This window comes from Phocoena sinus, chromosome 20 (assembly GCF_008692025.1).
Source record: "Phocoena sinus isolate mPhoSin1 chromosome 20, mPhoSin1.pri, whole genome shotgun sequence".
Taxonomy (NCBI): Eukaryota; Metazoa; Chordata; class Mammalia; order Artiodactyla; family Phocoenidae; genus Phocoena; species Phocoena sinus.
Window position 1 is genome coordinate 43,622,193 of NC_045782.1, and position 26,672 is coordinate 43,648,864.

Sequence of the window (26,672 nt, forward strand, 5' to 3'; positions counted from 1 at the left end):
GTTTTTCACCATTGAGGATGATGTTGGCTGTGGGTTTGTCACATACGGCCTTTATTATGTTGAGGAAAGTTCCCTCTATGCCTACTTTCTGGAGGGTTTTTATCATAAATGGGTGTTGAATTTTGTTGAAAGCTTTCTCTGCATCTATTGAGATGATCATATGGTTTTCCTCCTTCAGTTTGTTAATATGGTGTATCACATTGATTGATTTGCGTATATTGAAGAATCCTTGCATCCTGGGATAAACCCCACTTGATCATCGTTTATGATCCTTTTAATTCTGTTTGCTAGTATTTTGTTGAGGATTTTTACATGTATGTTCATCAGTGATATTGGCCTGTAGTTTTCTTTCTTTGTGACACCTTTGTCTGGTTTTGGTATCAGGGTGATGGTGGCCTTGTAGAATGAGTTTGGGAATGTTCCTCCCTCTGCTATATTTTGCAAGAATTTGAGAAGTATAGGTGTTAGCTCTTCTCTAAATGTTTGATAGAATTCGCCTATGAAGCCATCTGGTCCTGGGCTTTTGTTTGTTGGAAGATTTTTAATCACAGTTTCAATTTTAGTGCTTGTGATTGACCTGTTCATATTTTCTATTTCTTCCTTGTTCAGTTTTGGAAGGTTGTGCATTTCTAAGAATTTGTCCATTTCTTCCAGATTGTCCATTTTATTGGCATAGAGTTGCTTGTAATAATCTCTCATGATCCTTTGTATTTCTGCAGTGTCAGTTGTTACTTCTTTTTATTTTCTAATTCTATTGATTTGAGTCTTCTCCCTTTTTTTCTTGATGAGTCTCGCTAATGGTTTATCAATTTTATCTTCTCAAAGACCAGGTTTTAGTTTATTGATATTTGCTATCATTTCCTTCATTTCTTTTTCATTTATTTCTGATCTGATCTTTATGATTTCTTTCATTTGCTAACTTTGGGATTTTCTTTTCTTCTTTCTGTAATTGCTTTAGGTGTAAGATTAGTTTGTTTACTTGAGCTGTTTCTTGTTTCTTGAGGTAGGATTGTATTGCTATAAACTTCCCTCTTAGAACTGCTTTTGCTGCATCCCATAGGTTTTGGGTCGTTGTGTTTTCATTGTCATTTGTTTCTAGGTTTTTTAATTTCCTCTTTGATTTCTTAGGTGATCTCTTGGTTATTAAGTAGTGTATTGTTTAGCCTCCATGTGTTTGTATTTTTTACGTTTTTTTTTCCTGTAATGGCTATCTAGTCTCATAGCATTGTGGTCAGAAAAGATACTTGATATGATTTCAGTTTTCTTAAATTTACCAAGGCTTGGTTTGTGACCCAAGATATTATCTATCCTGGAGAATGTTCCATGAGCACTTGAGAAGAATGTGTATTCTGTTGTCTTTGCATGGAATGTCCTATAAATATGAAGTCCATCTTGTTTAATGTATCATTTAAAGCTTGTGTTTCCTTATTTATTTTCATTTTGGATGATCTTTCTATTGGTGAAACTGGAGTGTTAAAGTCCCCTAGTATTATTGTGTTACTGTCGATTTCCCCTTTTATGGCTGTTAGTATTTGCCTTATGTATTGAGGTGCTCCTATGTTGGGTGCATAAATATTTACAATTGTTATATCTTCGTCTTGGATTGATCCCTTGATCATTATGTAGTGTCCTTTGTCTCTTGTAATAGTCTTTATTTTAAAGTCTATTTTGTGTGATATGAGAATTGCTACTCCAGCTTCCTTTTGATTTCCGTTTGCATGGAATATGTTTTTCCATCCCCTCACTTTCAGTCTGTATGTGTCCTAGGTCTGAAGTGGGTCTCTTTTAGACAGCATATATATGGGTCTTGTTTTTGTATCCATTCAGCCCATCTGTGTCTTTTGATTGGAGCATTTAATTCATTTACATTTAAGGTAATTATCGATATATATGTTCCTATTACCATTTTCCTAATTGTTTTGGGTTTGTTTTTGTAGGTCTTTTCCTTCTCTTGTGTTTCCTGCCTGGAGAAGTTCCTTTAACATTTGTTGTAAAGCTGGTTTGGTGGTGCTGAATTCTGTTAGCTTTTGCTTGTCTGTAAAGGTTTTAATTTCTCCATCAAATCTGAATGAGATCCTTGCTGGGTAGAGTAATCTTGGTTGTAGGTTTTTCCCTTTCATCACTTTAAATATGTCCTGCCACTCCCTTGTGGCTTGCAGAGTTTCTGCTGAAAGATCAGCTGTTAACCTTATGGGGATTCCCTTGTGTGTTATTTGTTGTTTTTCCCTTGCTGCTTTTAATATGTTTTCTTTGTATTTAATTTTTGATAGTTTGATTAATATGTGTCTTGGAGTGTTTCACCTTGGATTTGTCCTGTATGGGACTCTCTGTGCTTCCTGGACTTGATTAACTATTTCCTTTCCCATATTAGGGAAGTTTTGAACTATAATCTCTTCAGATATTTTCTCAGTCCCTTTCTTTTTCTCTTCTTCTTCTGGGACCCCTATAATTAGAATGTTGGTGTGTGTAATGTTGTCCCAGAGGTCTCTGAGACTGTCCTCAGTTCTTTTCATTCTTTTTTCTTTATTTTGCTCTGCAGTAGTTATGTCCACTGTTTTATCTTCCAGGTCACTGATCCGTTCTTCTGCCTCAGTTTTTCTGCTATTGATTCCTTCTAGAGAACTTTTAATTTCATTTATTGTGTTGTTCATCACTGTTTGCTCTTTAGTTCTTCGAGGTCCCTGTTAAACGTTGCTTGTATTTTCTCCATTCTGTTTCCAAGATTTTGGATCATCTTTACTATCATTACTCTGAATTCTTTTTCAGGTAGACTGCCTATTTCCTCTTCATTTGTTTGGTGTGGTGGGTTTTTAACGTTGCTCCTTCATCTGCTGTGTGTTTCTCTGTCTTCTCATTTTGCTTAACTTACTGTATTTGGGGTCTCCTTTTCGCAGGCTGCATGTTCGTAGTTCCCGTTGTTTTTGGTGTCTGTCCCCAGTGGCTAAGGTTGATTTAGTGGGTTGTGTAGGCTTCCTGGTGGAGGGGACTAGTGCATGTGTTCTGGTGGATGAGGCTGGATCTTGTCTTTCTGGTGGGCAGGTCCACATCTGGTGGCGTGTTCTGGGGTGTCTGTTACCTTATTATGATTTTAGGCAGCCTCTGTGCTAATGGATGGTGTTGTGTTCCTGTCTTGCTAGTTGTTTGGCATAGGGTGTCCAGCACTGTAGCTTGCTGGTCGTTGAGTGAAGCTGGCTCTTGGCATTGAGATGGAGTTCTCTGGGAGATTTTTGCCATTTGATATTACGTGGAGCTGGGAGGTCTTTGTGGACCAGTGCCCTGAACTTGGTTCTCCCACCTCCGAGGCATAGCCCTGATGCCTGGCTGGAGCACCAAGAGTCTTTCATCAACCTGGCTCAGAATAAAAGGGAGAAAAAAATAGAAAGAAAGAAGGTAAAATAAAATGAAATAAAGTATTAAAAATAAAAAATAATTATTAGGAAATAATTTTTAAAAAGTAAAACAAAACAAAACACACAAAAAACGGGCAGAGAACCCTAGGACAAATGATAAAAGCAAAGCTGTACAGACAAAATCACACACAGAAGCATACACATACACACTCACAAAAAGAGAAAAAGGTAAAAAAATATACATATCTTTGCTCCCAAAGTCCACCTCCTCAATTTGGGATGATTCGTTGTCTATTCAGGCATTCCACAGATGCAGGGTACATCAGGTTGATTGTGGAGATTTAATCCACTGCTCCTGAGGCTGCTGGGAGAGATTTCCCTTTCTCTTCTTTGTTCCCACAGCTCCTGGGGTTCAGCTTTGGATTTGGACCCACGCTGCCTGTAGGTCGCCTGAGGGCATCTGTTCTTCGCTCAGACAGGACGGGGTAAAAGGAACAGCTGATTCGGTGGCTCTGGCTCACTCAGGCGGGGGGTGGCGGGGGAGTGATATGAATGCGGGGCGAGCCTGCGGCGGCAGAGGCCAGCATGACGTTGCACCAGCCTGAGGCGTGCTGTGTGTTCTTCTGGGGAAGTTGTCCCTGGATCACAGGTTCCTGGCAGTGGTGGGCTGCACAGGCTCCTGGGACGGGAGGTGTGGAGAGTGACCTGTGCTTGCATGCAGGCTTCTTGGTGGCTGCAGCAGCAGCCTTAGCGTCCCATGCCCGTCTCTGGAGCTCCTTTAAGCGGTGCTGTTAATCTCTTCTCCTCGTGCACCAGGAAACAAAGAGGCAAGAAAAACTCTCTTGCCTCTCGGCAGCTCCAGACTTCAACATTTTGATCTTGAATTTTTATTTTCATTGCCATCACTATCAAAATCGAATAATATAATAAAGATTAGATACTCACAAGGGCATGGTATTGTGCTGAGTACTTGAAAAAAAGTATGTATATATAAATATAAACCAGTAGCAACAAAGTATTATTTACGGATATAGGATAAATAAAGCATAATTTATTTGAAAGAGAATTGAAGAATATTTAGATAGTATATGATTTGGGGGCTTTTTAATTACTTTGGGTTTTCAGTGTGAATACATTTTTTTTTTCATTTTGCAATTTTATTTATACTGGGCTTTTACTTAAATCATCTCTAGCTGATAACCATGGCTCCCTGTATCTATAATCCCCTTGTATGCATACACTACTTTTAAATTTATGATGCTGTTTGCAACCCACAGATGACGAAGAGAAGTGGGTGGTACTCAGTGAGTTAGGGAATTTGTTCATAGGAAGTTCCTGCTGAGGAGTAACAGGCTGGGGTGAAGCCAGGCCTTTGTGCACTCCCCCAGTTGATTCCCTATCTGCTCTTGTAGTAGTACTGATGTTCTACACTCATCGACCGAGGTTGCATTGCAGCTGGGCTAACGTGGCCATGTCAGTGTCAATACATTTAAACATACTTATCAGGCAAAACAGAAAGATGCTGTGCCTTGGGGATGAAGTGGGGAAGGGGAGATTTGAGTTTTAGTCTGTCAGTAGCTATCTTTCTCTTTAGGGAGTAAGAGGAATAAATATAAAGGTTTATTTTATTGTGAGCTATATGACATAAAATTCTCTATTACTAGTGCATTTGAAACTTATCCTCATATATGAAGCAGGAATTTTGGATGAAGACCATTTTATCCTGACTCCACAAGTATATAGTAGTTGTTTCTTAGGTTTCTGCTCTAGGTATCCTGAGAGTAGAGATCAGAAAATGAAAGAAAGCCAGTATTAGGGAAACAAAGGAAGAACTAATTAGAAATGAAGCTGGAAAAGTAGAACCTTATAGATCATGTTAAGAATTTTTATCTATTCTGATGGGAGATGGTTTAAACATTTTAAACATTAAATGGGGTAACTACTAGATTTGCATTTCTAAATGATTACTCAGATACTTTGTGGATAAACATTTAGAAGAGAATCAATATAGGATTGGATACAGGTTGGATATGGAGTCGGGAGGATGGATTCAAGAGACATTTAAGAAGGAAAATCAATAGTATTTGGTGATGAATTCATTGACATGGGGAACTCTGATAGAGAGTATCAGGTCTGAAGGGTGAGGGGAAGGTCAGAATTTCACATTTGGATATTTCGAGTTTGAAGTATATTTAAGACATTCAAATACACATTGCAAAAAACAGTTGTTATGTAGATGGAGCTTTCCAGTTTTCACGCAGATAGATGAATGAGGAGCTCCCTAATAGAATAATGGATTTTAAAGTAGAACATAAATATTTGGGTTGAGAATTGAGAATCAGTACAGAACTCTTATTTGAGAGTGACTAATTTGGTTTTCAAGGGATTAAATAATTTCATTTCTGGCTGTTCATGTTTTCCTCCACCTGGTTCTAGATCTAGAAATTGATGAGGCTCTAAATAGAGGTGAAGATCAAGTCAGATTTTAATTGACTCCTTGGTTACAGTGGCTTATTTTTTCTCCTTCCCAATCTCCCATCTTCTATTCTCTGTCTTGGTTAATGACATTATAATCAGTGCAGTGGAATTCTCAAATCAATAATTCTAAGGCATCCTTAGAATTTTTTCCTTTGACTCATTTCACTCATGCAAATTAATTCATTCAAGAGCTATTTTTTGAGCACCTATTATGTGTCAGATACTGTTATAGGCATGAGGGATAGAACAGTGAATACAAAATTATTTACCCTCATGGAACTTAAATTCTAGTGGAGAACATGGCCAAAATTAAGATAAATAAGCAAAATGTAGAATATGTTAGTGATAACTACTAAGAAAAATTAAGCAGGGAAGGGAGAAAAAAGTCTATCTGTGTAAATATGGTGTGTGTGTGGGGGGGTACAGTTTTAGATAGGGGTGGTGAGGGAAGGCATTACTGAGGGGACATTTAGGTGTCTCCCTGAAGGAGATGAAGCAACAAGCCATACTGATATCTGAGAGAAAAGTATTCCAGGCAGAGGTCTTGATATGGGTATATTCTTGGAGTGTTTAAAGCATGGTGAGGGGAACCAGTATGCTTCCAGAAGCAAGAGAGAAGCCAGAGAGGCAAGAGTAGTAGGAGGTGAAGTCAGAGAGGGGATGGGGGGCAGATCATATAACACCTTGACCTAAGGACTTTGACTTTTACTCTTATTAAGGTGGGAAATCTTTGAAGGGTTTTCAGGAGAGGAATGTCATGGTCTGATTTGTGTTTTCACAGAACCATTCTGCTTGCTCTGTTGAGACTAGATTGAAGCCAGGCTGGGGCAGAAGCTGAGAAACCAGGTTGTAGATGAAGGTGGCTTGGACCAGTAGCAAAGGGTGAGAGATAGTTTTGATATGTTATGAATGTATGGCTGACAGGTTTTACTGTTGGTTTGTCTGTGCAGTGTGAGAGGAAAAGATGGGTTAAGGATGACTCCAAGGTTTTTGACTTGAGCAGCAACTGAAAGAGTGGAGTTGCTGTTTACAGAGATGAAGAAGATTGTGAGAGGAGCAGGTTTATGGAGGAATATTAAGACATTAAATCTTGAGATGTTTATTTGATATTCAAAGTAGAGAGGTAGGGTAGGTAACTCTATAAATACGGAATTAGTTCATGGATGAGGTCCAGATAGAGATATAAATTTGGAAATCATCAGCATATAGATGAAACATAAAACCCTGGATCTGTTCGAGATAACCAAGGGAATGTACACAGCAAAGAGTACAGATTAGAAAACTGAGCCCTGGGGCAGTACAACGTTTAGAGATGGGGGAGATGAAAAAGAACAAGCCAGGGAGACTGAGAAGGAGGAGACACAGAGGTAGGAAAGTGTGGTGTCTTGGAAGTTAAGTGAAGACAAAACTTCAGGGAAAAAAGAATGATTAACTGCATCAAATGTTGTTGATAAGTCAAAAAATAAGAAAACTGAGAAATGACCATTGGATTTAGCAATGGACTTTATAGGCGATCCTGGTAAGTGTGAATATTCTGGAGTGGTGTGGGCAAATGCCCGATGGGAGTGGATTCAAGGAAGAAAAGGGAAAGAAAATTGTTGATAGTTATTAGAAACAGCTCTTTTAACCGGCTACAAAGTCTTTATACTTCTAAGTCCCAAATAGTCCGTGAACCTACCTTTTCCTCTTTATTCTTAATGTTAATGCATTTACTCAAGCTTTCCTTTACTGCGGACTTACTTCAGCGATCTCTTTCCCTTTAGCCTGTGACCCCATAGAGCCAACTTGTATACACATGCCAAGTTTATCTTCTCAGAACACTAGTCAGATCATGCTCCTTCCCTGCTTAACGCCCTTCATTTTCTCCCCCACGCTTAACAGGATAAAGGTCAAATTGATCATCGTAATTATGCCGTTTGTGATTTTGCCTCTGCCAACTTTTCTACTTTTATGTTCTGCCTCTTCCCCATACTTTTCTGTTCTCTAGCCATACCAAACTCTTTGAATTTCCCTAAATGCACTATGTTCTTTTACTCCTGTCTTTGCAAATAAAATATGGTACTGTTTCTGAACAACCCTTCTCATACTTTAGAAGCTGTGGCTTCCCTGAGACTCAGGTTAATAGGAAGAAGCAGAGGCTATTCTAGATTTTAGAATCTTAGGAAACTTTACATTTAGATGAAATAATCATCTCAGTAATGTAACTTATCAAGCCCAGTACAGAGATGTACATTCAGACTAGTTAACTGTAGGTTAAACTCTTCTCCACTTTACTATCCCAGTTTAATCTACAACCCCCTGCGCAAGTCACCGAAGTAAATTATAATAAAAAATAAACAGAAGAGATCAGAGAGTGAACCTGTGAATATAATCTTTGTCCTCAATTGAGAGATCATATCCTTCTCTGTAGTTAGTATCTTTGACCTATAGCATCTGTCTGTTAGCACTGGAAAATTTCAGGTGGATTCAATTCATCACTGTATCACAGCACCACTTAATCTCTACTAACGTTTCCCAACTTCGGCTGCAATTTGTAATCATCCAGGGAGCTCTAAAGAAATATTCATGCCTGGGTCTCCCTCTCAGTGATTCTTGATTAATTGATCTGGGGGAGTAGCTTGAGCATTGAGGATTTTTCACAATCCCTGGATTCCTAGATCATTCTGATGTGCAGCCAAGATTGAGACCCATATGTATGCTCTTCAGCATCCAGTTTCAACAGATAAGAACACTAAATATGAATAAAGTATGTGTGTGTATATATAGTTATTGTTGACATTCAGTTATATTTTTAACTATTATAAATTGCTCTGCTGGACTTTTTTTTAAAGCTTCAACTTCACAGAATGTTAAAAAAATAATAAATTGACAAAAACAAAGAAACCCCAGGTTCCTTCTGGCTCTGTCATTCTATGAATCTAAGAAGTACTTATGTGTAGAGATATCTGTCTTACTAGGAAACTCCATGTGGAGAAAACTGTTAGATCAAGCTCAAGAATTTAAGTGAGCTATACTGAGTACCCAGTTTGAGGGGAAGAAGTTTGAAATCAGATATTATTTCAGATTCACCTTGGAATTTTTTCATCTTTTTTTTTATATCCTACAACCATATTGTTAGAGCTCCTTAACATGTCATGGTATGTTTGTATATAGATGTGAATAAACTGTATTCCCTTTTGCAAGGAGGTGACCTAGAATGGAGAAGAGAACAGGCCTTAGAATCAGGCCATTTCAGATCCTGGGTCCTGCACTTACTAACTCTACAGTTGTGATCATTTTTGCTTAAAGTCTCGACTCCTGTTTCCTGATGTAGTAAAAAGAAAACTAATATTTATCTCATAAGGTTTTTTTTGTTTCTTTTAATTTTTGGCTGCATTGGGTCTTCATTGCTACATGCTTTCTCTATTGCGGCGAATGGGGTCTACTCTTCGTTGCGGTGCGTGAGCTTCACATTGTGGTGGCTTCTCTTGTTGCGGAGCATGGGCTCTAGGTGCATGGGCTTCAGTAGTTGTGGCTCGCGGGCTCTAGAGGGCAGGCTCAGTAGTTGTAGCGCATGGGCTTAGTTGCTCCACGGCATGTGGGATCTTTGCAGACCAGGGATCGAACCCCTGTCCCCTGCATTGGCAGGCAGATTCTTAACCACTGTGCCACCAGGGAAGTCCCGTCTCATAAGGTTTTACTGAGAATTGAACTACATAAATTCGTAAAACACTTATCATAGTGCCTGACATAGTAAAGACCAAGTAGGTAATGACTTTTTTCATTAATGTCGGCACAGTCTAAGAAGCTTGAGCTTCACTTTTTCCTTTTCAGTTACGTAGGATATTTATTTAACTAGTTTCATGCTATTAATAGTATGTATTCTTGAAATGGTATGGTGAGGATGGCAATTTGCCTGTCTTCCTCCCCGAAACCTATAATCTCAGTCTAATCCCAATCTAATCATGAGAAAAACATTAAACAAACCCAGCTGAGGGACATTCTACAAAATTCCTGACCATTACTCCTCCAAACTGTCAAGGTCACCCAAAACAAGGAAAGTCTGATAAACTGTTATAGTCTGAGGAGACTTAGGAGACAGGATGACTAAATGTAATATGGTATCATGGAATGGAAAAAACATTAGATAAAAACTGAGGAAATCTAAATAAGTATGGACTTTAAAATAATAATGTCAATATTGATTGATTAGTTTGGACAAATGACTAGACTAATCTAAGATGGGAAACCAGGTTTAGGGTTTATAAGATCTCCCTGTACTATCTTAGCAACTTTTCTGTAAATCTAAAACTATTCTAAGATAAAAAGTTTACTTTTAAAAAAAAGCAAAAAATATATAATTGTAGACACCTTTGTTTTTAACAGTTACTCTATTAATTTAACTCAGTGTTAGGCTTGGTATTTTGTGTATTCATTGTGCACCTTGAAAGCATAGTAATCGACTTTTAAACTACTGACATTATTACTGGTGATTGCTCCATTTACAATTAGCAAGTCTACCTTGTTTCCCTGTTATTAGTCATCATCATTGATGTATTAGCTACATCATGAGAATCAGAACATTCTGTGTTTAGCAGAACTTTTCTTGAGCTACAGATCAGACTTTCTAGGACATTTTGGATGCCTTAGGCAAATATAAATTAATAACTTATCATAAAGAAGTTATTATTTTTTTAATTTAGAGCATACAAGCTAGGTCTATGAAAACCTGTGAACTTGGCAGTTTTATATTCTGGCAAACTTTGAAAATATTTTATAGTATACTTTTGAAAAGTGTTAGCTGTAGTACTGATGGCATGTTAATCAGTATATTTTATTTGGTGTAGAATGCTTCCTTTTCTCTTTAAAGAAACTCTGTATATGTTTTCTTAAGAACTAAATCAACTTTTAGGTGGGTCTGGGATTCCCTATGAAAATTTTTATTGATAAATAAACATCATGGAGATAGATGTGGTGGATAAGGTCATAGTGCTTTCGAATGATGCTGCTCATCTTTTCTTTTCATAGAAATAGTTTGGATAAGAAAAGAGGAACACCGAACTCCTAAAACTGTATCTCAAACCATATCAATACCACTTTTTGGTTTTTTCCTTGAACTTAATTTGATGAATACATTAATTTTAGAGCTGGCTCTTGACAAAATTAATTCAACTGTTGTTTTTTCTTTTCAAGGAATACCTTTTGACTCCCAATTTGGCACTGAAAATACCAATATGAAAAAGGCTTTCAAAGGCACACTTAGAACATTTTACAGTCCAGAGATGGTCATATAAATAATTATTATACAGTGTGGCAGTGCTATAAAACAGATATGTATAATGTGCTTTGGAAGCACAGAAGAGGGAACATTTAATTCTTTCTGATAGGCCTCCAGAAAGTCTTTACAGAGAAAATTGGAAATGACATTTAAGTCATCTTTTGGTGAAGGGATGTTGTTGATCATGATGATGATAGATAAAGAGTATAGTTATCATTTAGTAAGTGTTTACTTAGTGCCAGATGGCATGCTGTGTTTTATATTACTACATTTGTTTCTCACCACAACTCAATGGGGTATTACTGTATCAATTTCACAGAAGTATGTAGATGAGTGATCATGACTGTGTTCTAATAAAACTTTATTTATGGGCACTAAAATTTCAATTTTATACAGTTTTTATTTGTCACAGAATACTATTTTTTAAACTATTTTTCAGTTATTTAAAAATGTAAAAACCATTCTTAGCTCACTGGCTGTCCAAAAAAAGGCAGCAGGGTAGATTTGGCTTATGGACTAGTTTACTGACCTCTGGTTTATATGATGAAGGGGATTTATTTGATTATATAATTGTAGTCCAGAGATAGAGTAGTTTTCGTCAGTAATTCAGTGTCAACAAGGATCTTAGTGTCTTCTGTCTCTCTGCCATAATTTTCATAGTGTTAGCTTTATCCCATAGTTTATTCCCCTTGTGTTTACAGGATGGCCGTCAGAATATCCAGGGTCTCCATGTGTTATCTTCCATGTCTAGGGAGAGACAAGACCTTTTTCAGAAGCTCTTTCTAATCTCTCTTGAACTTAATCCCATCAGGTTTTACCCCTACCACTCCACAGGAACCATACTAAATCATCTACATTGACAAATTCAGTGATCAATTCTCACTCTTCATATTACTTGACCTGGCAACATCTGATCTTTTCCCTTCCATGAAACTCTTTAGCTGACTTCTCTACTCTTCTAGTTTTGTTCCTATTCTCTGGCCACTACTTCTTATTGTCTGCTGGTCTCTCCTCATACCTGCAGCCTCGACATGTTGAATTCAGCCCCAAGGCTTACACCTCTGACCTCTTTTCTCTCTCTCTCTGTCTCTCTCCTATCTATACTCCCTTCCTTGGGAATGTCATACACTTTATTTATTTATTTATTTAATAGTCAGACTATAGTTTATTACAGCAAAGGGATAAAAAGCAGGATCAATAAAGGAAAAAGGTACATCAGGCAGAAGCTGGAGGATACCAGGTATAAGCTTCCAAGAATCCTCTCCCAGTGGAGTCACACAGGACATACTAAATCCCCCAGCAATGAACTGGAGAAACACATGCAAAATGTTTTCTGCCAGGGAAGTTTGCTTGAGCCTAAAAGTCCAGGGTTTTTATTGGGGTAACTTCAGTGCTGATTGCAGTTACCGAAACTTCATACCCCCCAGAAGGAAAGCAAGTGTTCATCATAAATCACATTTTTTACACACACTGTCCACACAAGCTGGTATAATGTGGTTCAAGACCTCAAGCATGCACAGTGCCCTAATCAGTTAGTAGCATAGGGAACATTCTAAGACCTCAGTTCCTAGGAGCCAGCCAAAGGCTAGTTATACAAGTAAGCCCTTCTGAGAATGTACAAGATTTGAGTAACTCAAGGCTGCTGGGTTAATTCTTTACTTCACAGATAGGTATCAAATTATCATGAACTTAATATACTATATATACATACCTGATAAAGCAGTACATTATAAAATACATATATCAAATTATTAAATTATAATTAAATGTAAATAAATATATCATAAATGTTTTATGACATATCATATATATGATAAGCAGCACACTAAATGCAAGGTATTATTATTATTACAAATGAGTAATGAGGGCTAGAGCTGTCCTAGGGTGTGACTGAGCAGAGTAATAATGGACATTTGCAAGGCAACTCCTCAGAGCAGTGAATGGGAGGCTGTGAAAAAATCCCACTGAAGAGTTTTTCTCTCTGATAGAGATAATTTTGTCACTAGAACCATTTTGTCCCTCTCCAGTTTGTGGGAATGTCATACACTTTAAATGTAATTTATGTAATGATGGCACATGTATGTCCATCTCTGCTTATTTGTCTGTTAGGCATCTCAGACTTAGTATGTCCAAAACTGAGCTCCATATACTCTTCTCATCCCCAAACCTATTCTCTCTCAGTCTTTCCTATCTCAGTAAGTTGCAGATCCATTGTTTGGGCCCCAAATAGCAGAATTACCCCTGACTTCTTTCTGTATCTTTCTCTTCTGACAGCAGATTCTCTCCACTCTTCCTTCAGAATATATCCAGAATCTGACCTCTCCTCACAACCTCTACTACTCACTTAGTCCGGGTGTTTATCCTTGTCCGGTGTTCTCAGCAGCCTCTTAATTGGTCTCTACTTCTGTCCTCTTCTGTTCACTTCAGTTCCAAACCACTACCACCACCATCTTAATGATTTGTTTGTTATAGTAAAAAGACAGTGGAGGGTCTGGAAATGAAGACAGATTTTTGAAACCAGACACTTTAAATTTTAGGATTGCTACTTACTAGCAGTGTGATTTTGGGAAAGTCACTTTTCTTCTCTGAATGTGTCTTACATTTAAATGGGCATAGGGCTTCCCTGGTGGCGCAGTGGTTGAGAATCCGCCTGCCAAGGCAGGGGACATGGGTTCAGTCCCTGGTCTGGGAAGATCCCACATGCCGCGGAGCAACTAAGCCCGTGCGCCACAACTACTGAGCGTGTGCTCTGGAGCCTGTGAGCGACAACTACTGAGTCCGCCTGCGGCAACTACTGAAGACCGTGTGCCTAGAGCCTGTGCTCCGCAACGAGAGAAGCCACCGCAATGAGAAGCCCACACACTGCAACGAAGAGTAGCCCCTGCTCGCCGCAACTAGAGAAAGCCTGCACGCAGCAACGAAGACCCAACACCGCCAAAAATAAACAAACAAAATAAATAAATTTATTTTAAAAAATGGGCATACTACTTGTTTCATTGAATTATTATTAGTATTAAATGAGATAATGTTGTAAAGACCTTACTGACCCCATAGCCAGCAGAGAATAGATACTGAACAAATTGTAGTTCTTTTCTCTTTTCTACAACCAAACAGATGAGCTGCTTTTCATCTTTTCTGGTTATTATCGTGCATATGTAGCCAAGGAACATCTTCTGTATGTACCTCTTCGTAAGTGGACCTTGGCTAATAAATCTAGCTTATGTTCTTGGTCCATACTTTTGCATTTTCATTACATTCCATATATGTCCTCCAATTCATGTCTCCCTTTGTTGGCATTAAGTGTATACAGTTCTTACAGATTCATACCTGAATAGTAAAAGAGACCAGAGCTCATATCTGAATAGTAAAACTTTAATCTATATGTATAATAGATTATATGTATATAGTTTTAATACTTCCCACTCCTTCTATTAAGGTCATATATTTACACTTCTAAAGGAGGATTGAAGACAGTCAACTTCAAAATCTTAATTCATAAAATCTAATATTTATTCTGGCACATTATTTAACTGAGAATACTAAAGATGGGCTGGGGCTACCAAATTCAAGGTCACTTAAGTTGTTTATTTTTCAACTGTAATATTTTGATCCTGGACTGAGGAGAATAATCATTTGAAGTATCTTCTACTTGTAGGAAAGAAAACATTTGTCTTGGAATTAGGCACTTTCTTATAAGCCTTTCTCTAACTTAAATTTCTTCATAGGGAAACACTAAATATGGAATATCCCTATGTAGTTGGTATTTTTTTTACTTAGACTATTTTAGTGCATTTATGACCTGAGTTGAAAGCTGTTCACACTATGAAGTAAATATTCCTATGACATTTTTCCCTTTTAAATAGTGGGACGAGGAAGTCTATTAAAGGTGTATTGTTTTATATTATTTGCTGGATTTAATTTAGTATGCTGATAAAAAACAAATGTTCTCTGATGAGAACAAATCTAGGAAACCTAAGCTCTAATTTTAAAAGCTAGCACTTAAATTGGACAGTCAGGTCTTTTTAAAATTTGTACCTGTTACATTGAAGAAAGTCTTTTAACTCAAGCTTGATGAGTAAATTCTAACTTCACAGACACAGCCCCTTTCTCCCCTCTGCACTTCAGGGTGAGGTAATGAGTCTTATGCAAGTAACTTGACTTGCTTGATGACTGAAGGTCTTCTGTTTTGTCCATAAATGTAGATGTATGTATGATGTGTGGGAGGTCGTATGATGTGTGGGAGGTCTTATCTGTACTGAAGGAATTGTGTTTTAAGCAAAGCAAAAATAGGCAAAGTACTGTACATCATTGCAGTCTTGCTGTTTTGGATAATGGAGCCATTGATTGCATAGCATACCACAAGACACTTTTGAAGAGCTTGAACTTCTTTTCTATACCATCTTGGGTCAATGTTGAGTTTATTATTTAAAAAAAAATCTTTAGCTGTTTACTTTTACCTGAGAGTTAATCTCAACTCTTATGACTAACCTCCACTAGAGTAAGACATGGTTAAGATTTCAGTCGTAGAGGAGTGAATTGCTCAAATTTATTGCAGTGTATTTCCAATTTAATTTTTAAAATTCAGACAGTTAAAACATTTTACATTATGATGTTATCAAAATTGGTGACTTTTTGTCTTGCCATTGGCTGGCTGACTCAAAACTGTCTTAAACCATTTCTTGTCTGTAGTTTTCCTGTAGGTTGTTCTATTGATATGCTGACATACTGCAGATCGTGCAAATTTAATTTGTTTGAAGCCTTGATTTTTTATTTCTTTTTCTCCTTTTATTATTTAGAAAGACATCCTGGTGAGGGGAAATGTCTGTATTTTATTCATATTACTTCTCACATGCTTCAAGGGCATGTTTTGATGTTAAAACAGAGAATGTGATGCATGTATGTAATTTTATCCATGTGGAAAATGAAAATTTAAGACAGGCCTGAATACAAGTGTTGCTCATTGTAATTTATTCCCAAGTAAAAGAGAAGAAAGAAATTTGCATTAAAAAAATAGATGATCAGTAGGAAGGGAAATTGACTAGGACTGTATTTACACATCCTGATCTCTGATATAAGATGCCACAGATTTCTGGTATAGTTTTATCTTTTCATAAAATGAATTTTTGTTTCACAATAATTTAGGACCTCATAATACTTTATTTTTTTTCTTTACCTGTTGAGAGACCTGGATTGTTTGACCTGTAGAATTTCCCACAATCAGTATTTCGTTGATTATACACTCAGGAACAATTCAGCATTTTCTTCTGCTCTTTGTTTTTCCTGGAAACTGACAGCTGGTTTCAGAGGTTTGACTAGACTCAGGTTTGATTGCTTTGGCAAAACTGTAGTTGTGTTCCTGTCATTAGGAGGCATATAACGTCCAGTTTTTTCTCTTTTTTGATGTTATTAGCCATTGATGCTCGATGGCTGCAGAGATACTAATTACTTGCAGTTTGTGAAATGGTGATATTTTATCTTTTGTTTCCCATTTATTTGGAATAATTTTATAGAGAGAGCTCTCATATACTTTTTGGCTACTAGTACAGTTTATATAGGGAATGTAGGATGAATTGCTGATTCTTTCTTTGCCACAGTTTTCAAGGTAATGAACTGGGCCCCTCTCAACCTCAGAAGGTGACCAGTTAGTGTGGTAGTGCTGTGGTTTGTTTTGTTTTTTTTTTTTTTAAAACATTATGGTCTATAGTCAATTGTACATTTAGTTAGTTAGTTCTCTGGTAGAGCTAGGAAGAGGCCCATGGGACAATATTCCCTGAGTTCTTGAATGTTGATGAGCTTCTTCACTGTGTTTTTTTTTGACATGACCTCAATTCTACATTGTCTTTAATAGCATATGTTGCATATGCTATTAAAGCATATGTCAGGGTGTTCCAAGTTCATCTAGTACTTTTCCTTTGCTAAACCAGCTGGTTCTTTAAGAAGTTCTGTTTTCTTTTAATGGAGAATGGCATTTCAGGATAACAGTCTGGGCCCTAGGAGTGGTTAGTACTACTTGATTAGTCAAGGTGTTAGGTGTTTTAAGTGGACAGAGCTAGGATATACATGTGACTTGTAAGACTGTACTGATGTTTCCAATATAGATTCAATACTAAAGAGTTTTTACGTAACTTCTTCTGTATTCTTATATCTATAGTTCCTTTCTTCCACCCAGAGAATTCTGTTTCTCAAGGAGATGATACCATTAGAGTATCCCATAATTATTCATTTGCTTTATCCCTGTTTTTAAGTACAATGGTCTCACAACATTACAATTACCAATTTTGATTTCTGAAATCAGTTACTTTTTGTTTATTCTTTCTTCGTTTGTTTTGGCTGTACTGTATCTTCATTGTCAGATCTTATAGCCATTACATATTATAATCTCTCTGTTTAAAACTCTCATTTAGTCTTTTTTTTTTGAACTTTTATTTTTTTTACACAGCAGATTCTTGTTAGTTATCTATTTTGTACATATTAGTGTATATATGTCAATCCCAATCTCCCAGTTCATCCCCCCTGCCCCCACTTTCCCCCCTTGGTGTCCATACATTTGTTCTCTACATCTCATTTAGTCTTAATTCTACAGTCAGTTGTATATGTATGCTCACCACCAGTCCTTATTTAATGTCTCTCTAGTCACTTTGGTTGCCTAAAGTTAGTTTTCTGGTAGAGCTAGGAAGAGGCCCATGGGAACAATATTCCTTGAGTTCTTGCATGTTAGTAATAGTTTTTCTTTACTCTTTATACTTAAAGGTAAGTTTTACTGGTTGTAAAGCCTTTGGTTCAATTTTTTTTTCCTTGTGTGTTTTAAGTATATTATTTTGTTTTCTTCTGTTGTTTTCCCTTATTAATCTTGTGATGTATTTGCCTAAATGCCCAAAGGATTCTTTTTCCCTTTAAAGTCCATTAGTTTTAGTAGAAAATGTCTTGGTGCATTGATCTGAGTTGATTAAGTAGGACACAGGATGCTCTTGAAATATGTAGTTTCAAATATAGATGTGTATATATATATATGTGTGTGTGTGTGTGTGTGCATGTATAAATGTATTTATACACACATATAACTATATACATTACACATACATAGCCACTTCTTTTCCCTCTGGAAAGCTTTCTTGAATTATTGTCTTTCAGTATTTGTTCTATTCTCTCACTTTGGTTTTCTTCTTCAGGGACTCCTGTGTTTATCCTTATGCTGGCTCTTCTTTGCCTATCTCCAATATTTATCCCCTTCTTACAGATCCTTTTTAATCTATTTCTTCTTTTTAAAAAATTTGTTAAAGATTTTCTTCCATCTTACCTTTTATTTCTTTTAAGACCTTTTGTGTTTGTTTGCTCTTGTATTTCTTATAGTCTTCATTACTGAAATGATTTTTGTTTGATTTCTCATTATTTCTTGGTTTCTGCCTCCTCATTTCTGAGTTTTTCTGATTCTGATTTATATTGCTTTTTCATGTATTATGTAATTTTCCCATTATCTCTCATAAAACATGTAAATGTAAATTTTATTAGAGTAAAATATATAGCCCTAAGGATTATTTGACATACTTTAGATTAAATAAGCAGCTGTAATTAATTTAGACATTGCTTTAAATCAAGGCTTTTAAATTGAAATTCTGTGAATGAACTTCAGAGTAGATAACATTGCTTTATTATATGCAAAGTAGGGTGTATATGTATGGGGGTAGGGAAAGAACACCTTCACTTTCTTTAGACTTTCAGAGAGGAGTGTAAACCATCCCCACAAAAATAAGGGTAAGGACCTTTGCTTTGTGTATGAAAAATCCTCAAATATTTAAATGATTGAGCTTATAAGAAATGAAAACAAATGATAGATATGGTACTGTTAAGATATAGATGTCGCCAGGGATGATATTACATCAATTTCATTATCTATTCGCTTATGATCGCTCTAATTTTATGCAGATGGAGGGAACGAGGAAGCACCGGATCGAAGACAGTCAAGTGTAGACTCTCGCCAAAGCCGCTCTGGGCAAGGTAAATTCTCCTCAAATTTATTATTAAATTAAAAAGAATAGATACCAGCTATTCCTTTCCAGTACTTAATCTGAGGACTGGGGTTTTCACTGGGTCAAGTTTAGATATTCTCATTTCTCATTTAGGAGTTCAGATGTTACAATCTAATTAGTTCCATATGATAATCATCTATTCAGGATAAAAGAAAATGAGAAATGGTCTCTTTTTTAACGATATTAAGGTTTTAAGTAATTTTGGAGCATTGTGGTATATGTCTGGATATTACTTTTGGAATATAACCAAAAGTAAATTTTTAGCAGTAACGTTTGTTGCAAGTATCATCACACTGGCTTTTAAAAGTTCATCAATGCAATATTTGTTGTCTTAGCTGTCTCAGAAGAAATGGGTTTTGTTTATAATTATTACCTAAAATTAAGATCTTCTTACTTATTTTCCTTTTCTGTTTAAAATTTATCACCATAGGCTTTTGACTGGTTTTTTTGAAGTGACCACTTCAAAACTAGGTTAAAGTATTCTCTACCAGTGGATTTTCAGATAGGCCTTCCCTAAGGAACATTTAAATTTGCAGGACTAGCACCTCCACATTTTTCTTTATAGTACTTATCACCTTTATATTTGTTTTCTCTATCCAAAACTAGAATGAATGTTTCATGATTGCAGAGATTTTTGGTTTTCTTTGTTCACTGCTGTATTTCCAGTGCCAAGAATAAGTACCTGGTATATACAATAATAGTTACTGAATAAATACTGTTGGATGAATGAAGTCATCTCTAAGAGAGTAAGAGTTAGGAACCCAGACTGATTAAAATACTGCAAAATTTCAAGCAGTCATTACTGAGTTTAGTTTTTTGAGAGTATTTACAAATAAAATAAAGCCTTAGATATACAAATGTGTGATGTTTTAATCCTGTAGAAGCTCCTGGTTCATTTATTCTATAATCCTGTTCCCTTTTTTCTCCAACTTTGCTCTTCCTAAGCTTTAGAGTTGTACTATTTTTAATACAGTTGTTTGTTGCAGAATAAAAAGTAGAATAATATATGCAGGTTGATTTGGAAATTTAAACTTACACTAGTACTTTTAATCATTTTTAAATAATATGCATGTATTATAAATGTCAGGAATTTATATAAGTTTTCACTTTTTCATGTTACATGTATTTTGATATAAAAAAAGAAATTAAGAGAAAAACTGAATTGTAATATATAACTATATCAAATCAACACATTGTACACCTTAAACTTATATAATGTTTTATGTCAGTTATATCTCAGTAAACCTTGGTGGCGAGGAAAGAAAGAAAATGAGTTTATGTGTTTAAAATCCTTGTTGGGCTACACCCCGCAAGCCTGCATGCCCTGTACTTGCCCATCCTCAAGACAGAAGAAAGAGCCCAGAGTCAGCAACAGAGACATCAGTGGTTTAATGGATATGAGAATCTTACATGTCTGAAGCAAGGTCCTGTGTGCAGCAGACAGTGGGCAGGATATGGCAGCAGTCTTCACTCCTGGGAGGGGGGATGGGTGGAGGTGTTTACCAGTTATAGGGGGAATTGATGTCAGGTTGGCTCATCGGTTACCAGGGAAACCAGTAGAGGAGCACACCCCTCACTGCCCCTTTGATAAGTTATCGTGGTGGAGATGTTCTGATCTGAAGATTAGACCAGGCATTTACTGATTAGGCTCTATGATTAAGAGGGAAGGTCAGTCATGTGAGTAGGGTGTAGGTGAAGCAGGGACTGGTGAACAGGGCATGTAGAGAGAGCAAGAGAACAGCCACCTTGGGTGCCCTCATCATATAACCCTAAAAACAAAATTAGTACAAATTAATAGAAAAATAATTATACTAATTTTTATTAAAGTTTAATTTTATTTAATGTCACAGATATAGATGTGGGAGATTATTAATTTACCTTGTGCCCTCTGAATTATGTCAGTTGAAATATTTTTCAAATCAATGAGTATAATTGAATTTTAGTAACAAAAGCTGAACTTAACAGCAAAATCAGTGATTTTCATGATCTGAGCACAGCTGCCTGATCTCAGAACTCATCAGGACTGATCTCAATTAGAAGTCATCAGGAACTGTATCATTATGAGAGTTAACTGATATAGAAGCATGTTTCTCACCTTCTTAGAGCGTTTATTTGTAATACAGTAAGTCCCCTACATACGAATAACTTCAAGTTGCAAACTTTCAAAGATGCGAGCATGTGTTTGCATGTCCACTCATGTAAGTTAGTCACGTACGTGCATCCTCTACAAGTGGTTGTGCTTTTGTGTACTTTACAGTACTGTATAGAGTACAGTAATACAGTATCTTTATTTCTTTATTTCAAGCCCAGGATGTCTGGAAGCAAGCATAAAAGCAGCAGTATATAGCCAACTGTGTTGGTTGTGTTGGACTTTCGAACAAATAGGACTTCCGAACGCGCTCTTGTAACAGAACTCGTTCGTATGTAGGGGACTTACTGTCTCTTTTTATTCCAAAGACAGAAATAAAAATACAAAGCCGTCTGTAATGAGTTGGAATGAATGAGAATCCATATTATCAGGAATAAAGAGATAGGATGAACACATACTTCTACTTTTTCTCCTTTCAGAAACCTGCTAAAAGATCAGTAAAGGGGAATTAGAGAGGAGCCAAAATCAACACAATTTTAGAAACTAGGGAGAATATGAATAATTGTAGACTGGATGCTAAACTCAGTAGCAGAGAAAATCAAGAAAATAATCTGTTTTACCCTCCAAAAGACTAAAAAAACTCAAGAATGGCAGCATGTGGAAGTGGAAGTGAAAGGAGGATTGGTTGAAAGTCAGTCGAAGAAGCCCTTGGTTCCTGGGACCTCCTTCTCAAAATTAGCTAACCAGTTAGCTTGACAAGTGCCCAGCTCTTCACCCCTAACTTTGGCAAAGGCCAGAAATTTATTCTTTGGAGAGAGCAAAAGTAGAGACTCTCTCTAGAGCAGAAGGCACCAGGCATAGTGGAGGGCAGGAGTCCCATACTGAAAATAATCAACCTTTTAGTCCTTTCTCCTAACTATGAGCAGCTGACCAAGGATTACTGGATATTTGAGGAAACCCTGTAATGTATGAAAGGTAGAGATTAAAATAAACAGGATAGAGCAACTGAGAACAGATCTTTTGCAGAAGAAAATAACAACCATTATAAACAACTTCAGGGAAATAAGAGAAAATAATATAGCCATGAAATAAGGAGTTACTGTAAGAGTTATAATTCTGATAGCAGAGATCAAAAAAGCTTTGTAGAATTACTTAGAAAATTAATGTTGAAGAAATCTGTGAAAAAGTCGAGCAAAAGAACAAATGTTACAGAAGAGAAGTGAGGAGTATTAAGAAACTTACAGGGGCAGTCCAGGAATTTCAGTATTCAAATAATAGTAGTTGGGACTTCCCTGGTGGCGCAGTGGTTAAGAGTCTGCCTGCCAGTGCAGGGGACACGGGTTCGAGCCCTGGTCTGGGAGGATCCCACATGCTGTGGAGCAGCTGAGCCCGTGCACCACTACTAAGCCTGCACTCTAGAGCCTGTGTGTCACAGCTACTGAAGCCTGCGTGCCTAGATCCCGTGCTCCGCAACAAGAGAAACCACACAATGAGAAGCTCACGCTCTGCAACGAAGAGTAGTCCCCGCTCACCACAACTAGAGAAAGCCCGCGTGCAGCAACAAAGACCCAACACAGCCAAAAATAAATAAATTAATTAATTAAAAAAAGAAAAACAACACCAGTAGTTCCCAGAAGAAACAGAGAAAATGGGGAAGAAATCATCAACAAAATGATTCAAGAAAACTTTCTTGGACTAATGAACATGAGTTTCTGGTTCAAAAGGCTTACTGAGTACTCATTACAATGGATAAATATAAACACAAACTAAGACACATCGTGGTGAAATTTCAAATCACTGGGTGAAACAGAAGGTCTTTTCATGCTTTCAGAGAGGGAAAAAAATGTGTCAAAGTAACAGGAATCAGTTGGCTTTGGACTTCTTAATGGTAGTGTTAGATACTAAATGAGAAATGGAGTATCACCTTCAAAATTCTGAGGGAAAATAATTTCAACCCCTTTGTATTTCATATGCATTGAAACTATTAATCAGGTATAAGAGTTAAATTAAGATGTTTTAAGACATGTAAGGTTTTTTGTTTGTTTTTTTGGTTTGTTTATTTGTTTGTTTGCCTACCTTGTACCCTTTCTTAGAAATCTGTTGGAGGATGTGATCCATCAAAATGAGAAAGTCAGCCACATAAAAAAGGGAAAGGTTACAAGAAATAGGAAATTTAACAAAAGAGAAGGGTAAAGAAATCTTCAGCATACAATGAAAAGACAGGGTTGGAGGGTAAACAGACCAGATTGGAGTAGGTTAGAAGCTTCCAGAAGAGCCATTCTCAGGAAAATGAAATTGGTAGAAATCTGATGCATTTAATTATCTTTAGAAAAGTTTTAAGTAATTGATGAAAGGCTTAGGGTTGAATTGGTGATAACTACATAAAGTAGTAAGTGAAAAAAGATCTAAACTCAAATAAAAGCAAGTACTGTGTGAAAGGAGATGTTAGAATAAGTTCTCAGTCCTTGGGGTAGTGTCTGGAGTAGCTGAAGTTCATGTCAGTCACCTCCAGTGGTAAACCATATCAGTTTTCCCCAGTGTGGTACAAATATTTTTATTATTTGATTTGGACCATTATGGTTGAGCAGTAGTGCTCTAAAGCGGGGTGAGCAAATCTGGCCTGTGTGGCCTGCTTTTGTACAGTTGATAGATTTGATTTGCTAAGACAGTTTTAATTATTTTTGTATCTGTGTTCATGTGGGATATTGGCCTTTAATTTTCCTGTCTTAGGATGTCTTTGTCTGATTTTTGTATCAGGGTACTCCTGGTCTCATAGAATCAGTTGAAAGTTGAGAGATATTTCTCCCTCTTCAATTTCCTGGAGTATTTTTTATAGAATTGGTATTATTTCATTGATAAATGTTTGATAGAATTTCCCAGGGAGGCATCTGGGCCTGGAATTTTCATTGTGGGAAAATTTTAAAATATAAATTAAATTTCTTTAGTAAATATAGGACTATTCAAATTAACTCCTCCTTCTTGGACTATTCAAATTAACTCCTCAAAAAAAGCCTTTTTTTTTTTGTTTTTGTTTTTGTTTTTTTGCAGTACGTGGGCCTCTCACTGTTGTGGCCTCTCCTGTTGCGGAGCACAGGCTCCGGACGCGCAGGCTCAGCAGCTGTGGCTCACGGACCTACCCGCTCTGCGGCATGTGGGATCTTCCCGGACTGGGGCATGAACCCATGTCCCCTGCATCAGCAGGCAGACTCTAAACCACTGTGCCACCAGGGAAGCCTGAGTAACCTTTTTAAATCTATAGAATCTGTAATGGTGTCACTTCTCCTCATTCCTAATACGGTTACTTTGAGTATTCTTTCTCCTTGTCTTGATCATTCTGGGTAGAGATATATCAATTTTATTGATCTTAAAGAATCAGTTTCAGTTTTCATTCATTTTCTGTATTGCTTTCCTGTTTTCTATTTTATCAGTTACTTCTTTGCTCTTTATTATTTCCTTACTTCTGCCTGCTTTGGGTTGAATTTTCTCTTCTATTTCTAGCTTCTTAAGGTAGAAGCTAAGATCACTGATATTGGAACTTTCTTTTCTAATACAGGAATTTTAGTGCTATAAATTTCCCTCTATGTACTGACTTAGCTGCATTTCACAGACTTCAATGAGTAATGCTTTTCATTTATTTCAAAATACTGCCTAATTCCCCTTTTGGTTTCTTCTTTAACCCATGTGTTATTTAGAAGTGTGTTGATGTAGTTTTCAAACATTTGAGAATTTTCCAGATACCTCCTCATATTAATTTCTAGTCTAATTTTGCTGTGGCCAAAGAACACATATTCTGAGTTAGATCACGTTTTATTGAGATATGTTTTATGGCCCAGAAAATTATCTATCTTAAATGTTCTATGTGCACTTAAAATATGTGTATTAGGCTCTTTGGGAGTGGAAGGCTCTACAAATATTAGTCTGGTTGAGTTAATTGATAGTGTTGTTCAAGTCTTCTATATCTTTGCTGATTTTATGTCTGTTCATTCTGTCAGTTATTAAAAGAGGAATATTGAAATCTCAGACCGTAAGTGTGGATTTATCTATTTCCCCTTGCAGTTCTACCACATTGCTCATACCACTGATCCTCTGGTCAGAAAGGATTCCCCTTCCTCAGAGATTTAAGTATCCCCTATAGCTGCCATTACTGAAATAGTCTTACCTATAGGCGGGGCTGGAACAGGAAGGTAAAAAGAGAAAAAAGCCAGATCTTCCCACTCTCACAGTCCTATATGGACTGTCCCCCCACCACTGCCCCATTTATACTCTCTAATCAGAAAGAGAAGACTTGTATCTGTTTGACTCTAGTGTGCCAATCCAGGATTTGGATTTCCTTTGAGTTCAGGCTGGGAGTTGGGTGACATTAAAAAACAACAGGAAATGCATCACTGAATTGGCTGTCTTTCAAGTTCTGGTTTCCTTCCACAATTTGCCTGCTACTGTTTAGTTTTCAGAGTCCTCAGATTGCTGCTCCATCATTCTTTCCAGGGTTTTCAGTTACATTCATGGGTTTTAGTTATATTCAGTTAACACAGGGTGTGCTTACTCCATTTTAACCCAGAACCAGAACCAGAGCCCTTCCATTTTTTTAAAAAATAGATTGATTTATTTTGGCCACGTTGGGTCTTCGTTGCTGCACATGGGCTTTCTCTAGTTGGGGCAAGCAGGGGCTACCCTTCGTGGTGGTGTGCAGGCTTCTCGTTGTGGTGGCTTCTCTTGTTGCAGAGCAGGGGCTCTAGGCGCATGGGCTTCAGTAGTTGCGGCACGTGGGCTCGGTGGTTGTGGCTTGTGGGCTGTAGAGTGCAGGCTCAGTAGTTGTGGCACACTGGCTTAGTTGCTCCATGGTATGTGGGATCTTCCCAGACCAGGGATCGAACCCATGTCCCCTGCACTGGCAGGCAGATCCTTTTTTTTTTTTTGGCGGTACGTGGGCCTCTCACTGCTGTGGCCTCTCCCGTTGCGGAGCACAGGCTCAGCAGCCATGGCTCATGGGCCTAGCCGCTCTGCGGCATGTGGGATCCTCCTGGACCAGGGCACGAACCTGTGTACCCTGCATCGGCAGGCAGACTCTCAACCACTGCGCCACCAGGGAAGCCCCTGGCAGGTGGATTCTTAACCACTGTGCCACCAGGGAAGTCCCTTTCCATTTTATTATATTTTGTGTTGGCCTGTCTGGAGGGTAACATTCAAAATATTTAATAATTAATATGCCAGAAATATCAACCAACCAGAACAGATGCCAGTCTGTTCAGAACAAACATTATCTTTAAACAACTGATATGCCTGTAGAGGGCCATAATGCTTGATAATCTGCCCTGCCTGACTGTGGATATAGTTGCTATTTAATGTCCCTTCTCAGTAATAATGGCAGACACGTAAGGTAAGGTGTCTGGTGAGGTGTGTTAATCTTTGGGCATGAGGGCTCTCTCCTGTGTGTTAACTAACTAGTTTGGCCTCTGATCTGTCTTTCAGAT

General features: G+C 37.3%; 1 protein-coding gene across 7 annotated transcripts in view; it reads left to right on the forward strand.

The window, feature by feature from the left end:
* Positions 1-26,672, forward strand: part of TANC2 (tetratricopeptide repeat, ankyrin repeat and coiled-coil containing 2) — a 364,111-nt gene that overhangs the window by 69,245 nt on the left and 268,194 nt on the right. For all 7 annotated transcript variants that reach the window (XM_032616890.1, XM_032616892.1, XM_032616893.1 and 4 more), the window contains exon 3: positions 19,009-19,080. In XM_032616890.1, the coding sequence (XP_032472781.1) occupies positions 19,009-19,080 (72 nt within the window). The remainder of the gene's footprint in view (positions 1-19,008; positions 19,081-26,672) is intronic.